This window comes from Leuresthes tenuis, unplaced genomic scaffold, assembly GCF_036924035.1.
Source record: "Leuresthes tenuis unplaced genomic scaffold, fLeuTen1.0.hap1 SCAF_5, whole genome shotgun sequence".
Lineage (NCBI taxonomy): Eukaryota > Metazoa > Chordata > Actinopteri > Atheriniformes > Atherinopsidae > Leuresthes > Leuresthes tenuis.
In genome coordinates, this window is record NW_027325359.1 from 6,321,572 (window position 1) to 6,332,237 (window position 10,666).

Sequence of the window (10,666 nt, forward strand, 5' to 3'; positions counted from 1 at the left end):
AAATGTTCACAAACTTCAACTGCATCCAATTTAATTATGACATCATGAGAAACTCCTTTCCTCAGTCAGTCGTGCATCTTTCCAAGCAAAAACAACAAAAAAAATACAGTCACAATTATATAATTGATATAGGCTTTTGCTAAGATACACTGTAAGGACTAGAGTTTTATTTACATTTAAAAACATGTACAGCTTCAAGTATTTTTGGCATTACTTAGGTGCTAAGCAGGCATAAGACAAACAAACATGCCAACAAAAGTTCATTATTCTCTGTGACAGATCAGAGATACGTCTGATATTGAGGTTGTGGTCTCCGACAAAAAGATGAATCAGTGAAAAAGCTAATATTACTGAGGCTAACACTCACGCAAATATACAACATGACCTGCTGCTAAGAGGTGTAGGGTGAGGCTCCGTTTCATGTGAAAGAAATCCATGTATGTATTTGCAAATTGTCCTCTCTACTCTGCAGGTACAGAGTCAGGACCCTCATCCTGCAGAACAGCTGTCTCTAGGAAGTCAGAGGTGGGCGTGTCAGGTGGCTCCTGAGAGAGATCTTCAGAGCATCTGCTCACAGTGGGTGAGATCACATCAGGACTTGTGTCACAGGACTCTGTGCTGTGCTCCGAGGTGGCTGTTGTGATTGTTGTCGCAAAGCTTGGAGGAATTGGGTCAAATTCATCATCGTCATCCTCCAAGATGGGCGACTCATGGACATCTGTCAGGGGGTTAAAAAAAAAAAAAGAGTTATGGAGAATGTTTTGAGCAAAGATAGTTTGGAGGAAGTTAATAGCAGCTGTGAAGTGACAAATGAAAACAAACTCACTACTGAAGGCCTCAGGGTACTGCTTAGCAATCTTCCCTTTTAATGTCCTTGAGAAGCAGAAGAGACCAATCAGGGGTTGTGTATGAACATGTGTGCTTAAACTGGGGCACCAATGACTTACCTGATCCTTCGGAAGATGCTATCCAGATCTTTCTTCATCTCCACCAGAGTGCGGGTGTGTAGCAGGAAGCGCTCATTCATCTGCTGCAGTCGCACATTTGACAGTCCATTAAAGTTGATCAGCATTTCGTTGGTTTTCTCAAAACGGTCGAGCCTGGTTACACAGAAATCAGGTAGAAAAACAACAACAATCACCTTCTATACAGAACAGGACAGGAACATCACAAATTAGATGACACGCACAAAACAGTGCACATTTTATATTTACAGGAAAGCCACATCAGGATGATCACAGACACTCACATGTGTCTCTGAGCCTGGATGATGGCATTCACATCCTCAGAGTTAACCATGCTCAGCATCCTGTTACAGAACACGGCAGATGCTGTAGGCTCCACCATGATGAAGATAAAAGCTGCAAATACAAATCTTGATCAAAAAGTGTGTGAGAAGAACAGTGTTCAGAAAGCCCAACAAAGTGCACTGTATCCTCGAGAAGCCTGTTAGCAATGCTTAACCACAGAAAAAGACGGCGCTGATAGTTAGATTTATTGACTGCGATTAAAACAGATCTTCGTCTGCAGACTGTTCATATTATCAGCGGCATTTCATATACACATACAGCTCACGGTTCGCAGGATGCACGATGTTTACATTGACTTTACAGTTAGCTCGCAAGCTAAAAAAAAAACACAAAAAACGCTGCAACAAAATTCAAATCACATACCTCAGGCCTCACGGCGGTAATTTTTCAATATTTAGTTAGAATAAATAGAATACTGGCATTAAGTCAGAAAGCTGACTGTAAAACAAAATTAAAAACAATCCTGTATTTTTAACACTTCCTGTCATAGGACCTCCATTTCCGGTATGCGATCCTTTTTCTTCTTCGTTGCTTCTATTAACCGATCACGAACTAAGGCAAATTATCTTTATCGCTCTCTTTAATTTTCATATTGCAACGCTACAAATGATTTCAGTATTCGTAACGTAACTGTACGTGCAAAGATCATTTTTTTAATGCTTGAAGAGGAGGTCTGGGACATGAGAAAGAAAGAACAGACTTACAGAGGTTAAATACCATTTTGTCCAGAATTCTGGACAAAAATTCTGGACAAAATGGAAAAGCATAATGTTTCAAAACATCCAATTATATTGGTGCCTTTTTAGTTTCAGCATCCTTCTAATCATGACTTAAAAAAAGGTAAAATATTCAGAAATTTAGCAAATTCAGTAAGACCCAGACAGCATTACTACCACAAATCATGATTTACACATCTCTGTTCTCACTATGAACTTTTATGTGTTGCTACACAAGGCAAAAAAACAAAAAAAAATAAACTACAGGACTTTCACTGGTGTTAAAAAATAATCACTGCTGGGTACTTTCTTTATCCTGGTTAGTGTTGGAAAATTTAACTACTCACATGTCAAAGAAGAATAAGAGTCGGATAAAAATTTATAATTTACATTTTTTTTAAACTGTGAAAAAAAGAATTTCTGAAAGTCCTGTATTACAAAATCTTATGAAGCCCTTTAGTATTTTTAAACGGCAACAGTGAAATTAGGGTGCTGGGATGATTTCAACAGAGATGTTTGTCGTCTTTTTTCTAGTGTCATCTACAATCAAACTCTTTACACACTATGTTTTAACGTACAATCTTTTGTGTTGCTTGCCCCCTCTCCTTTCTTTCCACTGACACGAATCATCCTGTTGTGGTCTTTACATACACTAACAAACTCACACCTTAATACTGCCATAAAACTCACAAAATTACTTTTATTAAGGGACATGTAAAAAAAGTACATGATGTATAAAAAATACAAAACCGCTTTGTCTAACTTGAAAGCTAAGTAAATGCATAGCAACAGTACATGCAAGTCTAGAGTTAGGCATCCTACTATAGTATCCTACTACTCTAACATTAGTAAGCTATATGGTAAAAAGGGAGGAGTACAATTTGGTTGCAATCTATCAGTTGTTACAGTCTAAATGATACAGATGGGAAGTGATGATATAGAATAAGTTAGGTTGCACGCAACTCAAACGATGAGTAAATAAATACTTAACATTTCACAAATATCGACAACAAGTAATTCGGTACAACGCAGCAGTACAGGAAATCTGCGTGGGAATTACATTTGTTTTCTAAAGATGAAAAGCTAAAGGTGAGAAGAATTCATAGTTCAACACTTCTAAGGCGGGATACAAATAAATATGAAATAAATAAATAATGAAACCTTTATGAGAGCCACGTGACTCAGCCAACCCTTTATGTACATAACACACCCGCAGCTCCAAAACTACAACATAACATGTATGAAATTTCATTTTAGTGTTCTTCTCAAAATACCATAAACATACATACAAATGACCCCGGACAAGCACAAGTGTCCATAGAAAACCTGCATTGATTTGACATTGGGTGAATTTCAATGTGCTTTGGCTTTCGTTTGATAAATAAAGTAATATCAGGCTATACCTCACAACACAATTGTTGTATATTAGAGGCAATGGCATAGAATTTCAGCTTATATAAAGACTTTTACCATAAACTGACCCAGAAATGACGGAAATCACTGATGTTGATATTGCGGAATGACAATAGACCGATTTTGTGTTTTGCTGCTGTGTTGTGTGGTATTATTATGCAAAGACACTTTTATTTCTCCTTTTTCCTTTTCTTCTTTACATACAAAAATAAGTTAAAACTTCGGAGAAACGGATCCAAAAAAATAAAAGTAAGATTTACAGTTTCTATAAGGCCATGCAATTTTAGAAGACTCATGCATCAGATCATTTCAGGTCTTTTGGATGAGTGGACTTGCCATTCATGCAAAATGCACTATGTGTTGCTGAGGCCACAATAGACACATCTACTGTCCCTTTTTTCCCTTAATACCAATCCAGAAATAACACTAGCACTGTCTGTAACACACATTTAAGGCTGGTGTATTTGCTGTTGAAGCTGTGAATAGGCCTTATATAAATGGGATCCACATACATATTTGCACACAGAAACTCTAATCCAGTCTACAAACACAAATCTTTTGATAGGAGTGGACGTCATTGTGAAAGGACAGAAAAACACAAGGGCTACTGTACATATCTGTGCTCCGTCAGTGTAAAGTGTCATTCATTCCAAAACGGGATACCCACCATTTAAAAAAAAACCCAAAAGAGTTGTCTACTATAGAAAAAAAGAAAGCAACACTACTCTCATTATAGTATTCATCCTAACACGTATGCTTACAAGTTATCCACAGTGAGAACGGGTTCATCTGTGTGTTTCAAGCAGCTCCTTTTTCTGTAAATAAGTGGATGTATTGCGTTTTGGAATAAAGTCTGTTGAATGTACCAGAGCTCCAGCATTTCATCTAAAGAAGATCAATAACACCGCGGATGATGGTCCATCATCAGGATGGTAAAAGTCTTAAATACAAATAAAGAGACAAAATTAAACACAATAAGTCAATAAGTTACAGTTTAAAAATAAGAAACAGACCTCCAACATTATCGCAAAGAAAGAAACAAAAAAACAAAGGATTCCAGCTGCTTTATGATTGAAGGCAATCTGAGGCAACTTCCTTCTGCAAGTCCTGAAAAAAAAAACAAAAAAAAAAAAAAACAGAACAGTACCCCAACATTTCTTCAGCGGTGTCAGCAAAGTGGGGGTCTCGACTTCACCAGCCTTCCGCCGCCACCTCCCCACTCCTGGCTGGGGGTGTTGTCACGGTGACGCATAGCTTAGCAGGTTCTGCATTTTCCTCACACATAGGCGTCTCCTTCACTTCCCCCTCCGTCTGGGGTTTTTCCACCCCCACTTGGCCCTCCTCCACTTCCACCTCTTCCTCCTCCTCATCCTCCTCCTCCTCCTCTTCTTCTTCTTCTTGTTGCTGCTGCTGCTCTCGCTGCTTTTTGCGGCAGCATGGTTTGAACAAATGGGGGTCGATGAGCACCTCCCCAAAGCGCCCCTTGTAGATTATTCCACAGCAGACCTTTTGCCTACACAAAACATTGACACTTAATCAGAAGAATGAAACCACGACCATTTAAAGCTTTTTTGTGTTTTACAAACTATACACAATTCATAAAACCTTCGTAAAATATAGTTAAAAGTGTAATCACAACAAAAAATGTATGTTTTTTAATTAGCATGAAAGCAGGCCAGCAACTATGTCAACCCTAAAATTTATGTTGATTTTTACATTTTAGGAAATAGATTTGTCTTATTTAATTATGGAGCCATATATTTCAGGCTTTGCTCTCAGTGATTACTTATCTCAAGCAAGTCTCCACCATCCTTTTACATAATAATGATTGGAAATTAATGGCTGCCTATAGGGCAGGAAAATGCCCCACGGACCTCATTGGTATTAGTAGTGGAGCAAGTATTCAGGTCCTTTATTTAAATCATTTCAATTAAAGTACCAGTACAGTAAAAGTCCTGCATAGAAAAATTCAACTTAAATAAAAGTACATAGATATTAAAAGCAGAAAGTAATTTATTTGTGATGGTAAAAGCACTCGTTTGGTCCCTTTGAAGGTGTAAACAGCATGTTGCTGCTGCAGCTGCTGGGGTTTCAGGAGCTTTGCATGCAGCTTCAGAAACAGACAAATCGCAGGAGAGAAAATAAAAACAAGGGTTTTTTTTACTTTTACTCTAACCTTATGATTACTAGTTTGATAAAGGGTCATTCCAATGTTTATTGACAGGAAACCATGTGAGACGTTTAAAGAAAAGAAAATATGTATTAAATAAAGATGTTTGACGCTCAGTTAAACACAGATTTTGTGAAATTCTAGAAGCCAAAATGGCTCGAAACTGCTGATATTAATTCAATTAACTAATTTTTTGCACGTATTATACCGGTAAAATCATCGTCTTTAAAGTGACCGTTAACTGAACCTGGAAAATAAATGCACTTAGTTGCTTTCCACAAACAATAACAACAAAACTGAGTGTTTTTTTTTGTTTTTTCTACTCAATATTGCCTGTAGTAGTAAAAAAAAAAAAAACAGCGTACGAGAGAGCAGTCTCTTGAATTATATTAAAACCCACCTGCTTCAAAATTAGAAATGCATCAGCATGTTTTTGTTCTTGTTAAACCCCTCGAGCTATGTCACTGCTAAGATATGTTTTTATTTTCAAATCTCTAAATAAAATTGCAGGGCATACATATATATTATTATGATTTTTTTGATAGTTAATTCTTTCTTGTTTCTAAACTTAAACTCTCTGAGATGGTTAACCTGCGAGCTGCACTTTAAACTTTTGAGCAAGAAGTTGGTAACGTGTGAGATGAAAGGCTCTACACAACCACAGATGTGTTTAAGTGATCTGCATAAGTCTAATCATGCAGAAAGTCTCTGATTCATGGTAACAGCGGGAGCTATCACACCCTTAAAAGACGAAAAGGTGGAACAGGACCGTGAATCATAATAATAAAAGTGTGGGTGGACTGTTGGTAAGAAGTGGCTTTCAGAAACATCCAAAGAATGAGAAACATCACAATTTTTAATGTGATGTACAGTATGATAAAGCACATTTGTGCTCCACCATCTCATGTACCTCTTCCAATAAGTCAGGTCCAGAAATGAGAAAACGGGAGAGCGGCTGGATCCTGGGCTCAGCTCGGCATCAGAACCGTCATCTGAGAGGTTGCTGTAGCTGGGAGACTGAGCGGGAGAGGCACTGGAGGTTGTGCTGTGGGCATCTGAATCTGGTGAGCAGGACAAAGCATTGAAATTGACCCCTTGGTAAGCGGTGGCAAGAAATCTAAGCTCAAACAGACAGAACATACTGTTTCTTTTAAGCTCTTTCTGCAGCCTGCTGATCTGGGTTGGTCGAGCTTTCTTGGAGACGGACTTTATTTTCTTGGGTCTGGAGGTGATCTTCAGGCTCGGGCCTCCTCTGGCATCAACAACCTGTGTGAGGGACAAGACACAAGAGGAATGAGCTTTAAAAATTCATGTGTTTGTCACGACCAAGAGCTTAGCCATGAAGTGAGCTACAACCCAAACTCACATGGTTCCAGTTCTTCTTGGTTCCCACAGGAAGTTTTTTCCATCTCTTGACTAGGAGAACACAGGCATTGCAGATCTCTCCAGATCGGGTTTCACTTAACCTGCAAAACAGTCGCAGTTTGTGAGGCGACACACAGAAACTTCTCAAAGCAACAAGGTGTGCTGTACAGGCTGCAGCTCAGCTCTTCAAACCGCGCTCGCTCAGGTGCGTCTTACCCAAAACAGCTCCTGAAGTCCTTCTCATAGCGCTTGCTGTCTGTGAAACGAGAGCTGGACGACTTTGCACGACAGATGCAGCAGCCGTCCAAACTCCTGTACATTTTGGGCTTGTGAAAGCCGAACATCTGCAAACAGAAATGAACATTTAAATATTAACACCTCGGGCTCTCATCAGAGTGCATAGTGAGTTAAACTGCAGCACCTCCCTGCTGCACGTCTGCTTTAGAGCAGAGGAGGTAAAAAAAAAAAAAGTGGATATATCCACACCTGCTATATTTATTCAAAACGGGTTCAGTTATTAACAATCATACACGGGATGTGATTTTGTTATTACATCTCTGTTCTCTGACCCACATGGTGGAAGTAGGTCAGCAGTCAGACAGCGTGTCAGACAGATAATGTCACCATGCTGCGCTCACAGGATTCACGCTTCGTTTTGGGAACTCCTAGCACGCACTTCGTCCGAGCCCCCAGGCTGCTCAGCATGCATTGCTGTCCTCAAATACGAACCACAAACATAACATATTACCAGAAAGAAAAATGCTAAATCGAAGTGTGTCTAAGTGGGGGACTGACTCGTATTCTACTCATGTATCACGCTTGCATTCTGCAAAAAAAAAAAAAAAGAGATTTATGTTGCTAGGCAAAATGTAATCTCCAGAGCACATGTGGACCCAAACTGCGGCAAAACTGTGAGCCGCGCCCCCCCAGACAGCGTTTTTTTTTCCTCCTTTGCCATCAGTCCTCGGGGTCTTCTGACAGTGCGGTGCCACGGAGAGCAGGCAGAGATCAGGGAAACTACAGACATCTCACTCCGATGCTTACATCAGATACTGATCGAAGTTGCATGATTTAAATTAATTAAATTAAATTAAATTAAATCAAATTGTACTGTGTCTAAACAAATCCGTGGGTATGAGATACAAATACCGTTCTTGTTGGCTTTGGGAAATAAATTGTAATCCCTTTGTATGCAATTTTATGAAACCATAAATATACTGTATTTGGCCAATGTGTTCAACTTTACTCCTAAAAAGAGGCATAATGTAAAACGTCACTGATGCACAGCCTACAAACATAACAGGATATGTCAGTGTAAGAAGAGACAGATTTCCAGAAGCAAAATCCACATAGCAATAAGTGGATATGTCTCTGAAAGCTGTGAGATTAAAATAGAGATCCCCGGGAAAGTGGAAACTGGAGACAAAAACAGTTTCAGTCTTTTTACTTAGATTTACAAGTTAGTTGCAAAATATTTCATACACAGCTATGATGAATTGCAAAGAAAAATAGGCTAATAAGGCTACAAAAATAAAGGGTGGGTAAAGCAGTAACGTAAGGGACTTCTTTTTTTTCCATATCTGCGCCACAAAATCAGCCCCGCATCGATCTACGTCAGGTCGATTCGCTTTTTCGGCTTCGCGTGTATCGTCTGTAGCTTGGAGAAGATCTCTGCAGCAGAATACAGTAGGCTACGTGACGTAACTCAACATGGCAACACACTTCAAAGGCGGAGGCAATGTGGAGAAGGGGGTGTGAAGCGATTTTCCGCAAAAACTGCACATTTTAAAGGAAACCGTAAAAATATACCACCGAAAGCGACTAAGCCTGCGTGAAAATCCCCTTTAGCTTTTAGTAAATTAAAAGGGGCGCAAGTTTCTATCGAAAATAAAAGTGCAAATCCCTCATTTCACCGCCCACAACAGCGAGGAAGCATGGCATGCCACACGACCTGCTTCTTGCGCACCCATTTTATGATGACCGTCCTCTGCTCGACGGTGTCCGACTCCCACTCTTTCCATCAAGTTTACGCGTAAATACAAACTGAGACTAACACGTTTAGAAAGCAAATGGTCTTAAAGGCGGCGTCCAAAAAAGCTGTTCTGTTGAAATCGTGTAATTTCATCTTTACTCTTTGTTATTCCTCAGCCGAGGCACTGCAACAGTCCACATTCAACTACATGTGCGCGAAGTTCAAAGCGACTTTTTTTCTTTTTTTACGCAATTGTCTCGTACCAAACAGACATTTTCACCCAGTTGGAGTTTCATAAGGCGTTCGTAAATACTTGTGCTTGCAGAAGCTGTTTTGTTGACAGCAGCACCCGCGTGCTGAGACGCATCTCCTGTCCGGGTGGGCGTGAGAGATTCAACTTGGCTTATGTCGCTCGCGTAAATTTCTATAAGACTGCGGACACACTCCGAAAGCCCACATACGACATGTTATCGCATTTTCGGAGAAGCGTGTTTCCGAGCCAAACAACTACAAAACCCGACTTTGGTCAAATTAGGTTCGCGATAAAAAATTTAAAAAAAAATAGTGATTTCTTCCTGCAGCCAAACGCACCCAGCGGACCAATAACAACACCAGCCATCCTCCTCGAGTGTCTGCATGGGAACCTTTTTCTGACACCGTTTTAACTCCTCTTCGCGTTTATCCTGCTTTTCTTCCACTTTGTCCCATTACTTAAATCTTATACAATGTGGCCCAGGCGCGGAGCTGACCACCACGTCGGTCCCGCAGCAGGCCTAAACAGAGCAATTGTTCAACTCGAAGCTCGTCTTTAATTAGACGTTTGAAAGCGCAGTTAGGACTTAAAAACATTCTTAAGACGCGACAAAGCACACAGAAAGCGGCTGGTATCCTTACCTTGTTGCAAGTTGAGCAGAGCAGATACAAAATAGTAGTATTGGAGCGCGTCGTAACGATGTGACTATTAAGAAAACGAACCCGCATCAGTAAACCCGCTCTCTTGTTGATGTCTGCGTTTTAGGACAGGACTGGATAGTTGTGGACGTAGCGCGCATGCGCAAAAATCCACACCTCCATTTCAGAGTGGAGCAGAGGGCTTTTTTTCTTTTTCTTCAATCAAAGCATTTACATAAACGGCGTATGACGTAGGCGTGCGTCTGCATTCTGCTGGCCTTATAAGGATGGGAACATTGCGCGGGAACAGGGGGCTCGGCCCCAGTTGCTATGGCAGATTGGAGAATGTAAGCAAAGGGGCGGGGTCTGTCGATTTTACTACAGAACGCCAGATGGCTCGTCTGGAGGCCTAAGGTTTTTAGGAGGTTCGGCGTCTCGCACGTAGATGGGCTTTGTTGATTTGAATTGCGAGACAACAGACCAGTTTAGTGGGAAGTAAAAGGTGCTTTAAGCTTTGATTTTTCACCCAGTGGTCAGTTAAAGACAAACATCCGCTTGTGTAAGAAAAAATAGATACATCATCAAAAAATCAATACATCCTCAAGTAAGATTGATCATTTTGATGATGCAAAAACAATTGTTCATGCTCTTGAGTAGCTTGATGAAAAGATTTGATTTTGTGTGATTTATTTGAACACGTTGAAACAATGCAACATTAATATAACAATAATCATAACAAATAACATGCTCAAAAAGAGAAGGAAGAAGCTCAAGCTTAAGAAAAAGGTTATGAGTGTGGACAAACTATGTTACTGCAAAGCATCCCTTC

The 10,666-nt window shown here is 40.0% G+C and overlaps 2 protein-coding genes across 2 annotated transcripts; both read right to left on the reverse strand.

Annotated features, from left to right (window-relative positions):
* Positions 1 to 14: 14 nt before the first annotated feature.
* kxd1 (KxDL motif containing 1) lies at positions 15 to 1,836 on the reverse strand. The gene is made up of 5 exons (XM_072385196.1): positions 1,674 to 1,836; positions 1,250 to 1,361; positions 948 to 1,100; positions 827 to 873; positions 15 to 718 (listed from the first exon to the last, which is right to left on the reverse strand). The coding sequence occupies exons 2-5, from the start codon at positions 1,345 to 1,347 to the stop codon at positions 462 to 464; spliced, it is 555 nt and encodes a 184-aa protein (XP_072241297.1). The 5' UTR covers positions 1,348 to 1,361; positions 1,674 to 1,836; the 3' UTR covers positions 15 to 461.
* Positions 1,837 to 2,706: 870 nt separating this feature from the next.
* Positions 2,707 to 9,994, reverse strand: sinhcaf (SIN3-HDAC complex associated factor). Its single transcript, XM_072385626.1, has 6 exons — positions 9,841 to 9,994; positions 7,191 to 7,318; positions 6,976 to 7,075; positions 6,752 to 6,875; positions 6,520 to 6,670; positions 2,707 to 4,952 (listed from the first exon to the last, which is right to left on the reverse strand). The coding sequence occupies exons 1-6, from the start codon at positions 9,925 to 9,927 to the stop codon at positions 4,631 to 4,633; spliced, it is 912 nt and encodes a 303-aa protein (XP_072241727.1). The 5' UTR covers positions 9,928 to 9,994; the 3' UTR covers positions 2,707 to 4,630.
* Between the last annotated feature and the right edge of the window lie 672 nt (positions 9,995 to 10,666).

Bases quoted from the DNA above. Each gene is read 5' to 3' on its own strand.
- kxd1 (XM_072385196.1), bottom strand. From the start codon at position 1,347: ATGGTGGAGCCTACAGCATCTGCCGTGTTCTGTAACAGGATGCTGAGC. The intron at 1,101-1,249 runs GTGAGTGTCTGT...CTGTGTAACCAG, and splicing joins ATCCAGGCTCAGAGACACAT to GCTCGACCGTTTTGAGAAAA. The intron at 719-826 runs GTGAGTTTGTTT...ACCCCCTGACAG, and splicing joins GTACCCTGAGGCCTTCAGTA to ATGTCCATGAGTCGCCCATC.
- sinhcaf (XM_072385626.1), bottom strand. From the start codon at position 9,927: ATGCGGGTTCGTTTTCTTAATAGTCACATCGTTACGACGCGCTCCAAT. The intron at 6,671-6,751 runs GTATGTTCTGTC...CCTGCTCACCAG, and splicing joins GAAAGAGCTTAAAAGAAACA to ATTCAGATGCCCACAGCACA. The intron at 4,953-6,519 runs GTACATGAGATG...TGTTTTGTGTAG, and splicing joins GACCTGACTTATTGGAAGAG to GCAAAAGGTCTGCTGTGGAA.